The sequence below is a fragment of the Barbus barbus genome (genome assembly GCF_936440315.1).
Source record: "Barbus barbus genome assembly, chromosome: 16".
Classification (NCBI taxonomy): Eukaryota; Metazoa; Chordata; class Actinopteri; order Cypriniformes; family Cyprinidae; genus Barbus; species Barbus barbus.
In genome coordinates this window covers 3713456-3735985 of record NC_136744.1, presented here as the reverse complement: position 1 = coordinate 3735985, position 22530 = coordinate 3713456, and the positions used below count along the sequence as shown (strand labels likewise).

General features: G+C 36.7%; 1 protein-coding gene across 2 annotated transcripts in view; it reads right to left on the bottom strand.

Annotated features, from left to right (window-relative positions):
• The window catches only part of LOC306882668 (exportin-5-like), a 97813-nt gene that overhangs the window by 38721 nt on the left and 36562 nt on the right, over nucleotides 1–22530 (bottom strand). Inside the window, exons 14-25 of one of the 2 annotated variants that reach the window (XM_079437475.1) lie at nucleotides 21765–21893; nucleotides 17729–17802; nucleotides 17475–17630; nucleotides 16921–16962; nucleotides 16754–16843; nucleotides 16406–16605; nucleotides 16151–16250; nucleotides 15860–16044; nucleotides 15579–15679; nucleotides 15125–15221; nucleotides 14865–15001; nucleotides 10084–10181 (exon numbers count right to left, since the gene is read on the bottom strand). In XM_079437475.1, coding sequence (XP_079293601.1) covers nucleotides 10084–10181; nucleotides 14865–15001; nucleotides 15125–15221; nucleotides 15579–15679; nucleotides 15860–16044; nucleotides 16151–16250; nucleotides 16406–16605; nucleotides 16754–16843; nucleotides 16921–16962; nucleotides 17475–17630; nucleotides 17729–17802; nucleotides 21765–21893 — 1409 coding nt within the window. The remainder of the gene's footprint in view (nucleotides 1–10083; nucleotides 10182–14864; nucleotides 15002–15124; nucleotides 15222–15578; nucleotides 15680–15859; nucleotides 16045–16150; nucleotides 16251–16405; nucleotides 16606–16753; nucleotides 16844–16920; nucleotides 16963–17474; nucleotides 17631–17728; nucleotides 17803–21764; nucleotides 21894–22530) is intronic. The other variant, XM_079437476.1, reaches the window with a different exon arrangement.

Sequence of the window (22530 nt, the reverse complement as noted above, 5' to 3'; positions counted from 1 at the left end):
ACCCATTTTATAATTATTCAGAGAAAAAGTATTCTCAGTAGCTATTTCCATCTAGGCATGTGACGGTATCAAAATTTCATGTTGCTATAATTGCTAAAGCTTTTATCACGGTATACACTGTACACTAAATGTCAGTGCTTCTCAAAGTCCGGACTCCGGTCCGGATCCGGACCCGGAGGGAATTCAATCCGGACCCGCTTCTATTTCATATTTCAAGAACACTAATTATATTTCCTACTTTGATAAACGCACGTTAAACTTGTAAATCATTTGTTTATTTATTCTTATTTTTTTATGTCTTTTTGGAGAAGGTCTGAAATTGCAGGCGAGATATTGAAACTTTTCCTTCATGACATTTGTTGTCATCATGACATCCAGTGAGCGTATGACGTTTGACGTAATCGGGCGACATTTCACCGCTAATATTTAAATTTTTTTGTTTTGTTTTGTTTTGCTATCACTTATATTATGGCAATTTGTCTTATAGCAGTGCTCAGTGTATACATTTATTTGTGGCGGCTTGTCACAATATCAAAACTGACCGCTACAAATAGATTTTCCAAAAGGCTTATACTTCCTTGAATAAACTGAGCACTGCGCGTTTCAAAAATAAAATGCTGCGCGGGTGTTTTTATATGAATGTATCTTTTAAAAGAACCGTCCGTTTTCTTCAGAAAAGCTTTGATGTCCATTTTCATTTGGTCTTTCCTGTAATGGCTGATAAAGTAGCGCTTATTTGATTACAGTCGTTACCGGGGAAACAGCTATATATCACGCTCCAACAGCGCCTCCTGCTGGCAGAGAATCAACTTGCATTTGCTAGTCTGCAGGAAACACTGGTGTCTGTCAGCAAACATAAACAAAAAAGCATGCTTCAGAACTGTTTTGAGAAGGTGCTTAAGTTTTGAGTCATGTATTATTACTATGAATTAGGCTACTACTACTACTACTATTACTATCTGCATCATATATCGGCCATAGGCTGCCCTGATTTTTAAATATCGGCATTGGCCAGAGAAAAAACATTATAGGTCGACTTCTACTGCTGACACTTAAATTAATTGTTTTGCCACTTTTGCACTTGTTATTAAAGTATTTTGAATGCAAAGGGAACCTTTTTTTTTTTTAAATGAGTGTTTATTTGTTATATGTTATGTATGTTTATTAAAAACACGTTTTGTAATAACCAATTGTTTCCGGACCTTTGACACTGATGAAAATTCAGATTTGGACCTTTGAATGTAGACTTTGAGAACCCCTGGTATACAGTATCACGATATTGAAATAAGTTGCAAAAATGTTTTCATAATACAGTATAACAGGTTTAATACCTTTTTTCTTATAACAAAAAGAACTGAACATTTAAATACAATAAACCAATACAAACAAACTTGCTTGAAACATATTAAAGTGCAAAAGAATGATAAAGAACAATAAGTAACACGCTAGAATAAGGTCTCAGTTAACCTAAGTTAATGCACTAAGGGGAAGTCATGGCCTAATGCACACCATGGGAGAGTTGCAAGAAGAAAGCCACTGTTATCCAAAAAGAAAATTGCTAGCTAAAGATCATGTGGACAAGCCAGAGGACTATTGGAGAAAGGTTTAATGGATGGATGAAACCAAAATAGAACTTATTGGTTTAAATGAGAAGCTACTATGTTCGGAGAAAAAAAACACACTGCATTCCAGTTTAAGAATCTTATCCAATCTGTGAAACATGGTGGTGGTAGTAGTATGGCTTGGGCCTGTTTTGCTGCATCTTGGCCAGGACAGTAATTCACATGCTCTCTCTCTCTCTAATAACTTTGTTATTAACTGCATTAATCTGCTATCAATGCAACGGAGGCGATGAATGAGATGTGGAAGAAATTAATCCTACTCATAATAGCGTTTTAAGTACAAAAACCAGACAAATACCTTGAAATACATCATCTGATCGATGTCTTGAGGTGTGGCAACTGTAGTATAAGCGTAAATAATTGACTCCGGGCCAATGAATTATTAGAAAAAGTTAACGGTCTTGTCTTTCAAAATGTGAGTCTCTGTCATTGTATAAGGGGCATTTGCATATCTAGTCTCAGTATGGCAGCCGCGGTGGACGGATAGGCTACCAAAACGCAAGCTAGCGATCTAAAACAATGGCCTCAGCACCCAAAGGGTTAGGGACTGGGTGACCAGATGTCCCGTTTTTCCCGGGAGTCACAATTCGTTGTCGATTAACTTAAAGTTAGTGAAGGTGGGATAGACGGATTCGCGCTGATAGAAGTGCTCTCTCTCTCGTATGGAGCTTATAATATGACAAAACTATTTGAATTTTGTAAATTTGACTTATTGACAGGTGTCATTTAACAAAACTGAATATAATGTAGCATTTAACATAGTTCTGAATTTTAATTTTTTAAAACTTGAATAATGAACATTTGAAATTATTTTTTTTATGGCAGTTTTTTTTAATAGACATGTATTTTCAAACAGTGGATTTTTTGTTCTGAATTCTTTGAATGCAAATATCCAGTTTAAAAAAATACAGCTTCAAGTTTTCAAGATGAAGAAGAAATTCGGAATATCAAATTCAATATTTAAAATTCAAAGCGCAGAAATTCAGATCATAAAGAAAGTAGGTCAGAGGTCATCCACAGGGAAGAGTAGATGATCTCCGAAAAGTCGAACAAAGCCTTTACTGCGACCGGGAGGGGATATGTTCGGTTCACTTAGGCTAGTTTTGTCCTGGCCACAACATATTAACTCGTGGGAGTGTGATAATATGTTGGGGCCACCATATACATATTTATGTATGTGTATATGTATGTCTATGGAGGGAACAACCATAGATATACTAAATGCCTCATTAGCGACTGTTTCTATGGGCCGCTATACGTAAGCCGTCCACCATATTGTAGCGGTATACTTAACGTCATTCACCATAGTAATCACTGAATAGTCGAAAGATGCCACAATCATACACAGAACGGCTCAACAGCTCTCTGCGAACCTACAGTATGGTGAATGATGTCAAAAATACCGTTCCAAGATGGCGCCCGCATCTACGTGCCTGGAGCGGTTTATAGGGCGTCTATGTCTATGGGAACAACATCCATTTCTCGTGGCCACGAGTTTAATGTGTATAATGTGGTCAGAAGTTAGTGTTAATTTCTTTCTGCTATAACAAAATTATCGAAATGACAGAATCTATCATTTTCAGAAACAGTCGCTAATGAGGCATTTAGTATATCTATGGTTGTTCCCTCCATAGACATACATATACACATATATATATATATATATATATATATATATATGGTGGCCCCAACATATTATCACACTCCCACAAGTTAATATGTTATGATTACTGAACCATAATCAATTCTGGAATATGTGGAATAATCTGAGCACAACAAAACCTCAAGACTTGCCAATACAAGATGGAAACATTTGGATAAAACATTTTGAAAATTTATATAAAGAAATCCATGTCGGCATTTACAGTAGGCTATATAACCAATAATAATAATAATAATAATAAACAAATGTTATGGAAAAAGATGATCAGTTAATGGACTTTGGATGGATAAAAATGTTTTCTATTTTATTTTATGTAATTTATTCACGATAAACTTCATTCGAATGCTGTCTACATCGCACGCAATGCAGTCCGGCAGCCTAGGCCTATGGTTAAAATAATAATGTTACAATTTGTAATAATTAATATAATCTCTGGTTGCTATGGTTTGTTTATGCATTAAACTCGTGACCATGAGAAAAATATGTGGTTCCCTCAACATAGCATCTGGAGGCAGAGTCCTGCACGGGCAGTAATTGACAGAACACCCAACCCATTATCCGACCCGAACCACATTAAATCTCTTACATGAGGTAGACAAAACTCATTTATTAAAACTTTTATTCAAATTGTGAATAGCAAGAAAGTAGTCGGTTTCGCTGGAGGTGCGCAAGCGGTGCTCGTGCACCCAAAATCCTGCCGCTTCCACGGGTCTTCACGGCAGACGCCGCCAGATTTAAAAAAAGAATTTAAAATAAAATTATTTTTGTCGGCTTTAACCAGGCAGAATATTAATGACTAATAGAACATTTAACTGAGCTCATGTTGAAAACATGAAGATACTTTAAAATGTAATAGAATTCACATTGGATGATCCATCAAAAATGTTTTACAGAGATATAAAAAAAATCCAGAGCATGCGTGTACGAGTTGGATTGCCAGGTAAAAATACAATTACATGTAAAATGTCATCGTTAACTAAGCTAGTCCCATGAAATAAGAAATAGCAAATAACTCCTATAATAAATTTCCATTATGTTACGTTATGTAACTATGGCAATGTCTGCCCTGAGACCGCACAAAACACTTCCACTACTAGAGAAAACGGCACCCAGATAGCAAAATTTGTCTGGCCCACATCCTTGCGTCACTTCTGTTCAATTCTGTTCAATTCAATTCAAAACTGGCCAACACACTAAAACCGACTCAAACTATTTCCTCTGGCCCAGATGCAGCCCACACCCTGTAAAATGACTCTTATTTATTGATGTGGCCCAGATCTGGCCCGCATACTGTAGAGTGACTTCTATTATTTTATGTGGCCCAGGTCTGGCCCAAACACTTTAAGCCAGATCCGGCTGAGACTCGGCTTGGTCCCCGAGCAAGCTAAACATTTAGCAGGTTTAGCAGAACCTGCTAAATGTAATTCAGCAGTGAAACACAAAAACAACTATTTAAAAACATTAAAAAGGCTTTTATTATAAAATTACCAAATACTTTAATATAAATATATATTAACAATGAACAAATGCACTACAGTATAAACATTAACACACTTTTTAAACCACAAAGTAACAAGTAAATTATATTTACTGTGTATATATATATATATATATATATATATATATATAAACATTGTGTCATAATTCAGTTCAGTTCTTATCAAATGGCGTCAGAGCAGTCAAGTGAATAATATTGCTGAATATTAAGTGTCTCCAACTAAGCAAGACAAAAGGCGACAGTGACAAGGAACCCAAACAACACCAGGCTCAGTCAGGAAACCAGTTCTCCTCTGACCAAACGAATGAACATGGTGTGATTATTCCAGGCTGCATCACAAGTCAGATTGTGCATTGATACCATTCAGAATATTTCATCCAACTTCTTCTGCTTGAAAAAACATCATGCCAGCAGGTGAAGCTGGTAAAAATGGTCTGTGCAGAGGGCTTGTCTGGTTCTCGTAGTCTTTGCTGAGGATCTGTGCTGGGGCCATCAATGAGGTCTTCACAGGGATCTGTCATCTTGTTGACATGGTCTCCGCTGATATTCAGGGATGTGTTGTGGTCATTCCCAGGAGCAGGTCCACCGTCTGGTCTGGATACCGGCTCGATCAGCTGATTACTGTAACCTAGGGATAAGGGTGAGACAGTAAATAAGCGACTAATATAAGCATTGATGTCATTCTTCTTACAAATTAACAAGTACTTTAGATATTATGGGAAGTGTTGCTGCTTAAACTAATTGGTGCAGCATAAAAATACTTTAAGGGATTTGAATGATAGAAATGTGATAGTGTGTCATGTGTATGGAAGGTTAAAGAGATGGGACTTTTAAACTCACAGAGTGTGTCTGCCTCCTGAAGTCCACCCTTTTGATCTGCCACCTCTTCATAGCCCCCTTGACCTCCATTTCAGCAGCATTAAAGGTTTTCCAAATTGCAGCCTTGAAATATATGTATAAATATATATTGTAAGGTAATTATTAAATCTTAAGCATTACAGTTTTTTACAGCCATTAGGACCAGACTCAGAATTTGCACCTGATATGTTTGATGAATGTTCATGCATAAGTTCATGCAGCAGCTCAGAATTTCTGTAAAAAAAAAAAAAAAAAAATCAGATTACGTATATAAAGTATTCAGATTAAATAAAAAAAAAATTTGCTCATAATCCCCTCCACGGTAAAACAAGTACTTTCATACTGCATATATATGCTTCAAAAGTTCATTCACTCTAAATATTTAACCTGCTCTTGTGCAGCAACATTTTTTTTTTTTCTAAAGAGACCGTGCCTAACAGTTAGGCCTAACGTTACTCATCAACACTCAATAGAACTTGGCAAACTATGTCACGCCGCATCAGATTCCGCCATGTTTTAGGTCACGCTCAGGGGCACACAGTGTAAACACATGCAAATCACCACAGAAAAAAGCTGACAGTTTACTATTAATATTTTTTGAAAACCATCTTACATACTTTTAGAATAAAACAGACTAATAAGTAAATCTCTTTAAATAAAAAAAATAAAAAAAATGGCTCTGTGGTTTGTCTGAGAGGCTGCATATATTCATTATTCAGTCTCCTTCACTACAGTGGTACTGATACAGGCTAACTGCTAAAACACTTTGATTAGAGCAGCAAAACCATGCCTATTTTTTAAAGGGGATAATACATAGCTAGATCTTAAACAGTGGATCGTTTAGCATTGTTATATATCACAATATTGCCCAGTAAATCTGCTCAGTGTAAAGAATTAAGCCATTATAGAGGTAACAGAACTAACTATAAGCTGCTTTGAATCGATGTTTATTGTGGATGCTGTGCAAATAAATAATGAACCAAGTTGAAGATTCCTTACTATTAGAGATGCCGAAAAATGATAAACGATCAAATAAATGAATGAATGAAACTTAATCAAGTGGCCTGGGATCAAAGAGCTGCAACAGATAATATTTCCATATATGATTTTCTTTTATTTGTAGGCTTACAGTTTAATGCAAATCACTGTATATATTAAATCTACAGAGATCAATTATTAAGCCATATCTTATTTGAGTTGTTACCGAGTTTCAGTTTAACTTTCATCTGAGTTCTGTAGTGAATGTAGACATTTTATAGGCTATTATTGTTTATGTGATTCAACTTAAGATCGCGTTGGAATGATTAAAGTTTACTGTATCAACACAGCGTTAATCAAAAGCAGAGGTGTTTCATGCAGACACTGATAAGGGCTAACTTTTTGTTAATGTCTGCAGGAAATACTTCTGCTTTTTCAGCTTTCTAAGGCTGAAAAAGCACGTTTTTTCACACCGGCTGTGCAAAGGGCTATGGCAAATGATGTAAAGTGAGCCTTAACCACTCCAACACGATCTTAAGTAGAATAATAGAAACATTAAATAATATCAAAGTCTATATTCACTATATTATCCAGTCTCCGCTGTAGCTCCCGTGACCTAAATTCCCAGAATGCATTGCTGCTGTGACGACACATTCCCAGACTCTATATATCTAGTGAAGTGACATACTGCCAAGTATGGTGACCCATACTCGGAATTCGTGCTCTGCATTTAACCCATCCATCGTGCACACACACAGCAGTGAACACACACACACCGTGAACACACACCCGGAGCAGTGGGCAGCCGTTTATGCTGCGGCGCCCGGGGAGCAGTTGGGGGTTCCGTGCCTTGCTCAAGGGCACCTCAGTCGTGGTATTGAGGGTGGAGAGAGCACTGGACATTCACTCCCCCCACCTACAATCCCTGCCGGCCCGAGACTCGAACCCGCAACCTTTGGATTACGAGTCCGACTCTCTAACCATTAGGCCACGACTTCCCCTACAGAGAATTTGTAGTCCGTATGCAATCATCTTAAACCTCCTAATAGAAATCTAAATACTCTTCGAGGCATTTAAAACATCAAACAACACGCGACTGAATATTAAATAAATTAAATAACTTACTTTTTGCAGCTGAAGTACTCCTCTTGAGAACTGTGTCCGCCGAAATCTCCTCAGGATTAACCTCCAGATCTTTCTCTCAGGCGCTGATCTCCTTCATTCTAGCAGCGGCCCCTCAGAGACTAAACTAACTCGGGCCAGAGATAGAGACACACAACTACACCGAGTGTGGACCTGCCGCGCGTACAACAGCTTTCAGCCGAGATCGGCCCAGATAGAAAGAGCTGTCTGTCAGCCAGAAGTGCTCTGGCCCATTATCTTCTCACCGATGTCGAGACTGAGCCGACAGTGCCGCATTTCAGCCAGAATCGGCCCGAGTGTGCTTGCTATCTGCGCGACGATTCCAGGATTACGTCGACATAATAATCTCGTGGCCAGACATATTATCACACTCCCACGAGTTAATATGTTGTGGCCAGGACAAAACTAGCCTAAGTGAACCGAACATATCCCCTCCCGGTCGCAGTAAAGGCTTCGTTCGACTTTTCGGAGATCATCTGCTCTTCCCTGTGGATGACCTCTGACCTACTTTCTTTACGATCTGAATGTCTGCACTTTGAATTTTAAATATTTAATTTGATATTCCGAATTTCTTCTTCATCTTGAAAACTTGCTGTATTTTTTAAAACTGGATATTTGCATTCAAAAAATTCAGAACAAAAAATCCGCTGTTTGAAAATACGTCTATTAAAAAAACTGCCATAAAAAAAATTCAGTTGTTTAATTTCAAATGTTCATTATTCAAGTTTTAAAAAATTAAAATTCAGAACTATGTTAAATGCCACATTATATTCAGTTTTGTTAATTGACACGTCAATAATTAAAATTTACACAATTCAAATTCAAATAGTTTTGTCATATTATAAGCTCCATACTCTCGCGCACGCTCCACTTCTTCAGTTCTCATATAGCGCGCAATCAGTTCTCAGTGCTCAAATACACACAGCTGTCCAAATGTCTATCATGTAGAGTCAGAGTATCTCACGTAAATACAGTTGGTTATGGCTTAAGTGAGCGTAAACAGGTGGGTGAAAGCTGAATGTGTGTCAGTATTACATGCATACCTTCCGTCTTAAATGGACAGCCTTCCTAATTACCTGTCATCAAGGTTAACCAACAAAAGATATTAAATAAATGTATACTTGTTAAGTAAACCTACTGTATCTGAAAAATGAGTTTAATTTGTATCTCTACCAACAAATGAAAATTTATTCCAGTTTTTCCAAATTCAATCCTTGATTCAAACTTCTCATAAGCTTAATTGATTTGGTCAAAAGAAAGAAGAACTGATGACTATTTTTGTTTGAAAACTACATATAAAATAGCTACCAAAATAAATACTGGTAACTGCAGTTTGACTTAAAGTAATAACTAAAAGCTGACAAAAATGCAATGACTTTGTCAACTAAAACTATGAAAGACTCAAATGACTAAAATGTGACTAAGACTATTAAGCATTTTCATCTCAAGATAAAGACTAAGACTAAATCAAAAATGCCTGCCGAAATGAACACTGCAAGAGTGTGCATTATTTGTCTAATAATTCAACGGCCCGTCGTCAATTATTCTTTACATATATTTCACATCCTGCCCAATGTTGTCCAACGAAAAAATGCATATTAAAGGCCAAATCATGTAGGCATATATTATGTGCAAAAAGGGTTAAAATCATATTACATTCTAACATTGCAATCTAAAAACAAAAATAATGCTTTTAAAGCAGAATTTAAATTCACAAAACTAAAAATGAAAATAAAAAAGCACAGACTAATTGATTAAAAAAGCTATTTTGATTACCCTATTACAGGTCACTTTACAGTTAGTGCCATCATACAAATCCACTTATTTGTCAATTTAAAATTCTACATAGCAATTAGCAAAATGTAACTTAGATTTATTCCGCTCCTATTTCATTGAGCTCCGTCTGTATGGCATGCTTTTTTTTTTTTTGCTGTAGTGTGTCAGTAGGAAATATCAGTTTACATTTCCAAACATTCTTTTTGCCATTAACTGTAATAATCCAGTGAGATTTTTGTTTGCACAAGGAGTCTGACAACAGCCAGTGCTCCACACAGAGATCTTATTTTATCATCCAGTCTGTCTGGAATGGCATTATGCATTTCTTCTAGCTTTCTTAAGATAGCATATTTTTTCTTTGGTTACATGTGAATCAAATTGGGAAATCTGATCAGATCACACAATTTAAAAACACTAATTACACAGTGCAGTAGTAAATGTATGACTATGAGTATTTACGAATAATTAAAAAAAACACCTAAGACCAACATGCTCTGGTTTGTTAACCACATACTTCCAGATACTGTATATGATATTAAGGTTACCTGCAGCAGATAGGTAAACAGTGGGCCCAGCAAAGGATTGAGGAGGCTGTCATAATAATCATGAGGACAGGACATCACCAGCTGCTTCATGAACAGACGTGAAAGACATTAAGGGAAACAACAAAAACTGCACCTTACAGCAAATCATTCATGAGTCAGAGTCAACAACTACAAGAATCTAAATCTAATGACAGTGGCGTCACTTCCATAATCATAAACCAAGGTGAATATAAAGCTTTATAATAAGGGGTACCTAAATAATCATGTACTAAAATTGAAACTTACTTCAACAAACTAATAATTAGTGAAAGCATGAACTAATCACGAATTAATAAAGACGGATTCATGCCTGAATAACAAAGACTTCAAGTGAGTACATGTTTGACAGTTACTTTTAGGAGTAAACTAAATCATATAGCCCCCACGGACGGACGGATGGATGAGGCACTTATATACGGTTTTATTGTGTATTGCTGAACACCCAAAGTGCTTTACAATCATATGGGGTATCTCTCCTCAACCACCACCAGTGTACAGCATCCACTTGGATGATGCGACTGCAGCCACAGGACAACGGCGCCACTGCTTTCACCACACACCAGCTACAGGTAGAGAGGAGAGAGAGAGACAGAGCCAATCCAGTGAATGGGGATTATTGGGAGGCCATATTTGATAAGGGCCAGTGGAGGGAATTTGGCCAGAACACTGGGGTTACACCCTTACTCTTTATGAGAAGTGCCATGAGATTTTTAATGACCACAGAGAGTCAGGACCTCGGTTTAACATCTCATCCGAAAGACGGTGTTTTTTACAGTACAGTGCCCCATCACTATAATGAGGTGTTAGGACCTACACAAACCACAGGGTGAGTGAGACCTGCTGGTCTCACTAACACCTCTTCCAGAATCTACATTTGTAGATTTCCATGGTTACCACTACATTAAACATATTTTAACTATATGTAAATAAGAATATAACATAATAAGTTGCAATTAAGGCATACTGAGTGTTAAAATGCATTTCAAATATAAAGTTAAGAGGGTATCATTACCCATTTTACTCATAGTAATTTAATAATTTAATAAATTTCATAATTTAAAAGTTCAGTTTATAAGTATCGTAAAGGTATCGATATTGACGAAACTGGACTTTAAAAGTATCGTATTGTATCAAAAACAAAGTAAGCCCATCCTTATTGTCTGAAACAGCGAGACTTGTGGGGTGCTTCTGTGAGAACCTACCAGCAGTGGTCCAAAGGACGACAAACAACAATTTGGGTACAGTGTATATTCCATATAACACCTTACTAGATGGGTGGTCATGATGTTTTGGCTCAACAGTATATATGCATAAATATACATACAAACATACAGTATCTCACAGAAGTGAGTACACCCCTCACATTTTTGTAAATATTTTATTATATCTTTTCATGTGACAACACTGAAGAAATGACACTTTACTACAATGTAAAGTAGTGAGTGTACAGCTTGTATAACAGTGTAAATTTGCTGTCCCCTCAAAATAACTCAACACACAGCCATTAATGTCTAAACCGCTGGCCACAAAAGTGAGTACACCCCTAAGTGAAAATGTCCAAATTGGGCCCAAAGTGTCAATATTTTGTGTGGCCACCATTATTTTCCAGCACTGCCTTAACCCTCTTGGGCATGGAGTTCACCAGAGTAGAGGGCTGCATTGGGATTGGGACCCGCCGGGTCCCGCGGGACTCAACGCAAATCTCGCGGGAGCGGGCGGTTTGAACTTTTCTGCGGGCGGGAATGGGCGGCTAAAAAAAAACACTGCGGGATCGGGAGGTAGCCTAGCGACATGATGTCATTGGCTGCGTCCGAAATCGCATACTACTTGTGTAGGTACTACATTTGAATTCAAACGTACTTCTCGACCGTTAAAAAAGTACGTTCTATATAGTATGAATGAGGGTAGTATGAATGGAATTCGGACGTACTACATCCGCCATGTTCATGAAGTCATCTCATCGATTTACAACGTTTAAACTTTAATAAATCAGCCGTTTACTTTGATTATTTTAAACAAGTGCAATTTAACGACAATGAACAATGTTTTTCCTTGAGGTACTTGCACTTGAAAACAGCCGCGTCGCCGCTTTCCGCCATTTTTCAAATATGACGCCTCCTCTCCCGTGGCATCATGGGATAGTAAAGTGTCCATCGTATGCCTACTACAGAATTCGGGCGGAAGTAGTAGGTCATCCGGGTAATTCTCGCCTACTGTTTTTCGAATACTATGAATTCGGACATACTACTCGCCTCGCATACTGTTTTTCGCATACTATATAGTAGGGAAGTATGCGATTTCGGACGCAGCCAAGGTCAACAAAATCAAAGTACTTGAAGTCTAAAGAAACGCGCGGTAGCCTAAGCGTTTTAGATGTCCCCGATAGCCCAGGCTATATTCATCTTCCCTACCAGTGCGTCAGAATACATGCAGGTCAGGGAAAGAAACAAACATGAATCTCTTTAATAATAGCAATACAATACGTTTTTTTTTCCTGCGGGATGGGAGAAGACAAAATCAATGCATCTCTATTATCGTGCGGGAATAAATTCTCAGAGTTTACTTCAGAGGTGCGGGCGGGAGTGGACATACATATTGCGGGAGCGGGTGGGAGTGTAACACACACGTTGCGGGAGCGGGCGGTAATGGTCAGAAATTCGGCGGGCGCGGGCGGGAGCGGGATGAAGAAAACAGTCCCGCGCAGGGCTCTACACCAGAGCTTCACAGGTTGCCACTGGAGTCCTCTTCAACTCCTCCATGACGACATCACTGAGCTGGTGGATGTTAGAGACCATGCGCTCCTCCACCTTCCGTTTGAGGATGCCCCACAGATGCTCAATAGGGTTTAGGTCTGGAGACATGCTTGGCCAATCCATCACCTTTACCCTCAGCTTATTTAGCAAGGCAGTGGTTGTCTTGGAGGTTTGTTTGGGGTCGTTATCATGTTGGAATACTGCCCTGCGGCCCAGTCTCTGCTTCAGTATGTCACAGTACATGTTGGCATTCATGGTTCCCTCAATGAACTGTAGCTCCCCAGTGCCGGCTGCACTCTTGCAGCCCCAGACCATGACACTCCCACTACCATGCTTGACTGTAGACAAGACACACTCGTCTTTATACTCCTCACCTGGCTGCCACTACACACGCTTGACACCATCTGAACCAAATAAGTTTATCTTGGTCTCATCAGACCACAGGACATGGTTCCAGTAATCCATGTCCTTAGTCTGCTTGTCTTCAGCAAACTGTTTGCGGGCTTTCTTGTGCTTCATCTTATGGTCTGAGCATTGACAGGCTGACCCCCCACCCCTTCAACCTCTGCAGCAATGCTGGCAGCACTCATACGTCTATTTCCCAAACACAACTTCTGGATACGACGCTGAGCACGTGCACTCAACTTCTTTGGTCGACCATGGCGAGGCCTGTTCTGAGTGGAACCTTTCCTGTTAAACCGCTGTATGCTCAGTTTCAGGGTCTTGGCAATCCTCTTATAGCCTACAACATCTTTATGTAGAGCAACAATTATTTTTTTCAGATCCTCAGAGAGTTCTTTGCCATGAGGAGCCATGTTGAACTTCCAGTGACCAGCAAGAGAGCGTGAGAGCGATAACACCAAATTTAACACACCTGCTCCCCCATTCACACCTGAGACCTTGTAACACTAACGAGTCACATGACACTGGGGAGAGAAAATGGCTAATTGGACATTTTCACTTAGGGGTGTACTCACTTTTGTGGCCAGCGGTTTAGACATAAATGGCTGTGTGTTGAGTTATTTTGAGGGGACAGCAAATTTACACTGTTATACAAGCTGTACACTCACTACTTAACACTGAAGAAATGACACTTAGTCACATGAAAAGATATAATAAAACATTTACAAAAATGTGAGGGGTGTACTCACTTCTGTGAGATACTGCACATAAAACAATTCTTGTGTTTATACAGCTGGGTATAGGTAGTCAGGGTAGTGCCACAACATACCATTTGTACAGTGGCAGATAGCCATAGGCTTCCATAGTATTTTTGGTAACAGTTTATTTCGATAGTCCACTTTAGACATTCTACTAACAGTAACTAATTTTGCAACTACATGTCAAATAGCAGAGTATTAGTAGACTGTCTGCTTAATATCTTCTAACACTTTATTTTGATGGGTCCACAACATACAACATACTATCAGAAACTTTGCAAGTATATGTCAACTTATTTTACTAACCCTAAATCTAACCTAACAGTCTATTCTGAGAGTTAATAGCAATATAGTTACAAATTAATGAGAATTAGTTGACATGTAGTTATAAAGTTACTTATAGTTAGTAGAATGTCTAAAGTGGACTATCGAAATAAAGTATAACCATATTTTTATATCTGCATTAGAATTTCCATACAGGTTTGGAAAAACATAAGGGTGAGTAAATGATGACAAATTTAATTTCAAGAATTGCTGTAAATATTTGCAAACTAATCCTGTGCCTCCAATTATGTTTATGATGCAGCCTAAACCTTACCCTAACATGTAGTTAAGGTGGTCATTATTTAGGAATGAATCCATATAAGCCTAGTCATATTTAAGGGAAGTTGTTTATTCATTCTTGATTAGTTCATGCCATCACTAATCATTAGTAATAGTAACGATATTAGGTTCAGGTACCCTTATTATGAAGTGCTACCAACAAATGTTACTGACTTAAGTATGTTTAACTAATAATTCAAACAAAAAATCATTATATAAAGGATATGAACTAAGGGGCGGAGCCTGTGGTCTGGAACACTGTCTAGATGGGTAAATGCAGAACCAACAATCTTCTCTGCCAAGCCTTCTATTGAATAAAAGTCTTGCTGCATGCAGGGACCTGCATTCCCAAGCACGTGGTAACTTAAAAAAAAAAATGACATTAAAGAAAAGGGTAAATAGGATCAGGAAAATTAGTTTATACCATTGGAGAGTTTTTTTTCTTCTTTTAAACAAACAAAAAAGAAAAAAATTGATTGCTCTAACCAGTTATCATAGAGTGAGGAGAAGAAGCCTTGCATGCGTTCAGCAATGTTTCTGTATGCTGAAGAGTCGTAGGCATCTAAAAGTGGTTGAGGAATTCCTGTAGGGAACATCAAGAGTTATTTCTTTAAGATAACGAGAGTCTGGGGTTTTAAAGGCAATGCTGAATTAACTGCACTGACACTGTCAGATGAGAACAAATTTTGAACTGAATTGAGCTAGATAATGACACTCCTGCCTTCAGCAGAGCTGCTTAAAGCTAATTGAATTTGTTTCATAACTGATGAAATATGCAACATCACCCTTATTTTCCGGCTTAATTCTGTGAAGCTGCTTCGAAAATCTATATTGTTTAAACCACTATATAGAAATACATGAGACTCGATTTGACTTTACCAGTCACAGCAAAACCTAAATGATGGTGTTCATAAAAGGACAGGACAAATGAGAAACCTACCTAAAGCAAAATTCTTCTCCACATCCATAATATCATAGACCCTTGTAAAAGTCTTGCTAAGCCGGTTGATGTTCTCTGGCAAGAACAAGCTATTTTGTGTCCTGAAAGGATGAAGAACAAACTATTCCAAACCTTGTTACAATAGTGGAAAAACAGTACATAGCACAGCACAGCATAGCATATACCTATACACTATCTGTGATTTTTTTTCACCATATACTATTCCATATCAAATGTCTGTTTTTCTAGGAAATGAATATCTAGGAAATTACCTAATTTACCTGATAAGAGCAAAAAGGTTAGGCAGCAAGTCCTGCAGGGGCTCCGCACAAGGGTTTCTGTAGATAGGGGCCCCATCATCAGAGGTTGTGCTGACCACAAAGCCTCCTGCTTTTGCCTCCTCAGGATTAGCAGGCCAACGAGCACGCTTTACAACCCCAAGTATGGTGTTCACACAAAGACTAATCTGCCATTAAAGACAAAAGCAAAACTGATGAGATTTACAACAAAATCCAACAGCTATGCAAACACATTAGACTGCATGCATTCATTTGAGAAGTGGTGACACCTACCCGTGACCTGTTGATACCCATCTGATCCTCAGGGTCAGCGTCACCGATCACCTGATCAGCACCAACATATGCCAAGAAGGTAGCAGGGTCCCATAACACACTACACAACACAAAATTAAAGGAAGGTTCATACATCAGACAGCCTCAGATGCATGTACATAAACTAGATATCAATGACTTCATAACATTATCATGTTAAATATCTGTTGAATAAATTCAGTAAACACCTGTCTGGGCAACAATATCCATTCATACCTCTTCATCTCCTCTGACAGCCACTGTGCAGTAATAGGTGCCATGAGTTCTTTCAGAAAGGCTTTCTGCTTGTTATAGTCTTTAAAATGATTGCTGATTAATATCAGGGCTTCCATAAGAGCACACTTCTCCATTTGTGTCAGCAGCAGCTCATTGGAGAACAACCTTTTCACATGCTCATACATCATGTCAAAGCACGGCTACAACGCAAGAAAAATAATCTATTATCATTAGCGTCCTAGAAGGGAATGCTAATATACCGTAACCGGTTTCTTTAGGACCATAACTAAAATCAAATATCATGTTTTGCATTGTAAAGGACTATTTTAGATGCATGCTTCAACATACCATCATCAAATCTGAATAATCTCGACATATCCTAATGATGGAAGAACAGGCATGTCTTCTGAGATTCTTAACAGCTCGCGTTCGAGGTGCCTGAACACATGCACAAAACATCAACAAGACTGTTTGATTAGAGAATGACATGCAGTTTATAAGTAGGGGCACCTTACCTTGCATTCTTCAACCAATTCAAATGTGATGGAAGGAAATATCTAAATGTAAGTGAAAAAAATAAATTTTATGATAGGTTTTTAGCACATCTATCATGCACTAAGTAATGACAAGATCAGAGAAGCAATGAATAGCTGCAACAGTATAAAAAAAGAAAACTTCTCAGTCCTCAGTCTTTTATTATTAGTTAAATTTATTTGACACCCTAAATCAGTGTTTAGACAGTGTTTTAGATGCACTTATTTCAGACACAAGTAAAACTGCAACAACAACAAAAAAGCCCATTGTCAATAGTGTAGTGATGTATGAAGCACTTCTCATGAAGTCACTTTCTAATCAAGTTGCTTTCAGTCAGCGGGGCAAATTGAAAATAAAAATTAAAATAAATAATAATACTAATAAAAAATAATAATAAATTGACCTCACACACAAAACTCCCAATTGAGTGGACTCCAATTGGAATGACACAATTTTGCCTGCAAAATTTCACTGAGCAACAGTAAATATGACTGGACATTTATTCACATTTTTCATATGACATTATATACCTCACCTTAAAGAGTACTTGAGGCAGGAAGTGTGGTTGGTGTGTGACGAAGGGAAAGAGAGTGGATATGATGGTAAGAACACAGGACAGAATGAGAGGATCTCTTGTCTCATAGTTTACAACCATCTGCAGCAGCTCCATACCCTCATCTATGGGAATTTTCTACAGCAATGGGAGGAGAAAAAAAAAACACATCTCAATGACAAGATACCTCTTTAAATCCCTCACCACTGTACCATGAGAGAAACTGGTTGTCTTACCTCCTTTTCAAGAATTTTGAAAAGCTGTCCCAATACACTTTCTGTGAAGAATGTCATGGCATCCCACTGAGCTGCTGACGGAGACAAAGCAAAACAGAACAGAGACCCTTCTTTGTTTTAGTTTCAGCAGATAACAATACTAATTAAGCAGTGTTAAAAGGAACATTCCAGGGTTAAATAAGTACCAGAAACACAATTTACAGCATTATGTTGATTACCATCTGTCAATTATTGTCTGTGGTAGCCAGCATTGGTGAAGCTTAGTTTGTATTGCAATGGTGTTTCAATTGTGAACAATCTTTTAAGTCCATGAATAAAATGAATGAATACAGACATATCATTTACAAAAAATTTTTTTGTTTATTATCTTGTGAATGAGAATCTGTTCAGTTCAGCATGGGAGTCAAACTTAAATCTTGTTCCACAAGGAGTCAAAGCATAATTCAACCACACAGTGAAATAGTGTAGAATAAGTGATGGATAACATTCTGCATTATAATGGTAAATCTTGTTGCAGTCTTTTTGAAGAGGTAAAATCTGCATAGTTTACTGGTACAAGGATACTATATTATGCAATAACAAATTTTTTAACTATTTGTCCTGTTTACAACTCACAAATCAAAAAGAAATGCGATGAACTATTATTTATGTAATGTTTGCTCTAAGGTGATTCTCGAAGGCAAATTTTAATTCTCTGGTAATTAGCCTAGTTTATTAATAATTATATTGTAATTATTAATTGTACTATTATTAATTGTAATTATGGATCATTTATTTCTACTTAAAATGTTTCTTCTTCTTGTTCTGCTCTTGAGTGTATGGCAACCCATAGAACCACTTGCATAAAAGTTATGAAATTTGGTACACAGATTGAGGACAGTCTTAACATTAACCATAACACGGAGTCAAACGATATAAATTTTTTCCCCATGTCATGTTGGGAGTCGGACATACTTTAAAACACACTGGTGTATTGTTACAAAACTTACAAAACAAAAAGTTATGGATTTCATATCAACGATTTCATCAATTAATTTGATGGCGTGATGCCATATGCATCTGAGGGTCTACAAGCTTTGACATACTGACACCAAAATTAGAGCATATCATCGCCATCTCACACTGACCACATTACATCCATTTTTTAACAGCACTGCCAACTGGTCAAAAGCAATAAACCAGTAAATTATATTATACCAGTATATTTATGATTTCTCAGCCATTTTGACTAAAATCACATTAAAATGCCTTTAGTAACTCATTTTTGCAGTTGGTCTGATGCTTGCTACCTTGCTTGCTTCTGTAATGCTTGGCCTCTTATTTTCTGCTAGCAGCTATATGTAGGTTTATATTAGGATATAGAGATTATCAAAGACTAGTTTTGTCCAAAGTTTAGATTTATTTCATTTATGCCATTTTAATTAATTAATTTATTTTGAAGTGTCAGTTTTTTCATTATTATTACAGCCAAACCAGAAGACAGTAGGGATATAACGATATCAATATCGTGATAGCAAATAGTCTCAATATAATCATGATCACACGACGATATGAAATGATAGGTCTTCCGGAAAAAAAGTGTATTTTGTAAAATATATTTAAACAAGTGCTGAGATTAATTGCAATTAATTGCATCCAAAATAAAAGTTTTTGTTTACATAATATATGTGTGCGGACTGTGTATATTTATTATATATATATATATATATATATATATATATATATATATATATATATATATATATATATAAATACACAAACATACAGTCTATATATTTTGAAAATATTTACATGTATTTACATGTCTATATTTATTTTCATATAATTTATTAATATATTTAATATATGAACATAACATTTTTCTGAAATGTATACATGCATGTGTGTGTTTAAATATACAAATATACTAAATATACACAGTACACACACATATATTATGTAAACAAAAACTTTGTTAAACCAATTTAAACAAAAAGTTAAACTTATTATTCTAACATAAAAGGTCTCAGCATGTGTTGTGCTCATTACGTCATCATTTGCGAACATGTCTGCCGGTCTGGAAGTTTTTCTCGGTGGCAGAGCAGGACAATGCCATTGTTATTTCCAACGCATGTTCAGCAAGGATTCCGAAAGGAGGAAAAAAGGCATCAAGTAGGGTTGTGACAGTGAGGAAATTTTCCCACTGGTTAATCGACATGTGTCAACACTATGACGTGAATATTGGCCCGAAGCCCGGCCCTAGGGACATAAAAAAGTAGGAGCCCGACTTTAAATTAAATTTAAAATAATAATTGGGGGCTAAAAGTGTGTTGTAATACAAGCGTTACTGAACATGTACAGAGTAAAATATTACTGAAAATTGATTAGTAATGCCTTACACTACTGCGTTAGAGAAAAAAGTAATACGTTACTGTAATGCATTACTTTTGTAACACCTTACTCCCAACACTGCTTAAAGACTATATAACATTATCATCCTCGTGCACTAAAAACGTTGAATAGATGCATTTCTTTATGCATGAAATATTTGAATATAAATTTGTTGTTAATGAGTTGTTAATTGCAGATAAACCATAGTTCTGTCATAATTCTGTTAAACCATTTCTGTTACAAAGTATTGTGGTGCCTTACACAAAAAATAAAAAACATTTGATGAGTCAGGACTGATGTTTGCTATAGTTAGGCCAGAGCTACTAAAATATCAGTTTAATCAGTGAATCTTAGATTTTGTATTCTCCTGGGTGCACAAACTGCAGATTATGCGAAAATTATAATACAAAAATATGAATTTATCGGTATTGGTATCGGCATCGGGCATGAGAAGGACTTAATTATCGGTATCGGTTAAAATTTTTCATATCGTGCATCCCTAGTAAAACTAATTAAAACCAAAAGCACAATATGGCTTAATCCCTTCATCAAGTCTGTTTTTGCTGCGTGTTTCAAAGCGAAGCACACAAATTGTTCAGAGTGAATGAATGCAGTGAACTCCATTACTGCATGTGCTGTGAGTTTATTCATTGATTTTACAGTGCAGTTGTTTTACGATATATGGCTATTACTGTCATTGTTGTTGTTATTATTATTATTATAATATTCTAATTAGTTTGGCTTCCTAAAACACCAGTGTGAATGTAATTTAGACAGACAGTATACCACAAATAAAAAGAGGGCCGAGTCCCCTTTAAAGTTCTGATACAAAGTCAATTCACTGACTTTTTCTGACTTAAGTTTTCTTAGTTAAGAACATGGGCTGGAGCTCTTAATTTTGAACTCTCAAAGTGCATTAGATAGAATAATTTAACTTCAACTTTAATATCGTATCGTGGAGTTCATATTGCAGTAGTATCGTATTGCGAGATTTTTTTTTTTTTTTTCAAAGATTTTCTTTTGTGGGTACCCATAATCTAATTTAAACATCACAATTCAATAAAAAATATAACAAAAGTAAACAGGAATATGGTTTTGTTTTTTTATATTTCCAATTAATTTCCTAGAGTGATCACTTTTGACCATGAACAACATGTCCATGAAGTGTGACTATTTTCTTTATGACTATTTAGCTTTTTCAAATAGAGTCCACAATTATTATTATTATTTTTTTTTTCACATAGCAAATGCTGCAAAAGTCACCAAATTTCATTCCATTCCAACAAAGTTATGATTTTTAAAAATTTTATTTGGGGGGGGGGGGGGGGGGGGGGGGGGGGGGTTAAAATTACCGAACACCAGAGGGTTCAATAAAATTTGGTATCTAGCATTTTTTGAGGTTTAAGAATTATCTGCTGTGTGTCCGTACACGACCATTTTTTGGTCAAACAATATAATCTTTGTATTAAAATTTCAATGTTTCCAATACACTGAAGGGTATTCATCATAATACAATGGAATGAGATAAATAAAAAAATAAATGAGATACACCATAGAATGAGATAAATACAGAATGAGAAAAATCACAGCATAATTGCAAAAACTGCCCAAAAGTTTGGCAGATGAAAGATTACCTATCATGAGAAAGTCTAGTAACAGTACTCACATGTTGTATTTCCAGTATCTATAGGTGTGCAGATCTGATACTGCACCCATTCCCTTGCAATTTGGAAGGCCTCAAATGGGACAATTTTACAAGCCAGACGAACTGCTTCCCCCTGCTGAGCCCTGAAAGCTGTTTATGAAAAAAAAGTTGTTCAGGGGTTAACCAAACCATTGTAAATGCAGTTTTATTGTATTTTTAAACAATTTGTTCTTTGCTCATTTCTGTAATTTGTTCGCTGTTTGAATAACCATTGAAATTAAAGCATTTTAATTGGTAACTTCATGTTACTAATCAAATCAAATTGGGTTGATTATAAGATGCGCAGGGCCCTGTGAAATCAGTTTTATTTTTTTACAAATTCATTTTTTTTAATTTTTCTGGATTCCAATTTTTTTTCTGTTTTAATTTTCCTTTACTCCATTTAAATGGTTAAATTAAATATTATTATTCAAATAGCATGTCTAATTAATTAAAATCATGAAACTTATACAATTTCACATCAATTTATTATGCCCCTATTATGCCTTTTCGAATATTACCTTTCATGCAGTGTGTCATGTAGCAGTATGTGAACATAAACTTACTGCAAAGTTGTGAAGCCGAAAGTGCACGATATATAAACTTATTGTCTATCAAAAAAAAAAAAAAGAGATTCGGCTCATAAATCGCCTAAACGAGTCGTTAGGATTTTAAATCTTATTTTGTTATGACTGTACGTCACAAAGTAATACATTTGCATAATGTCCACCCATGGGTAGTCATTCGC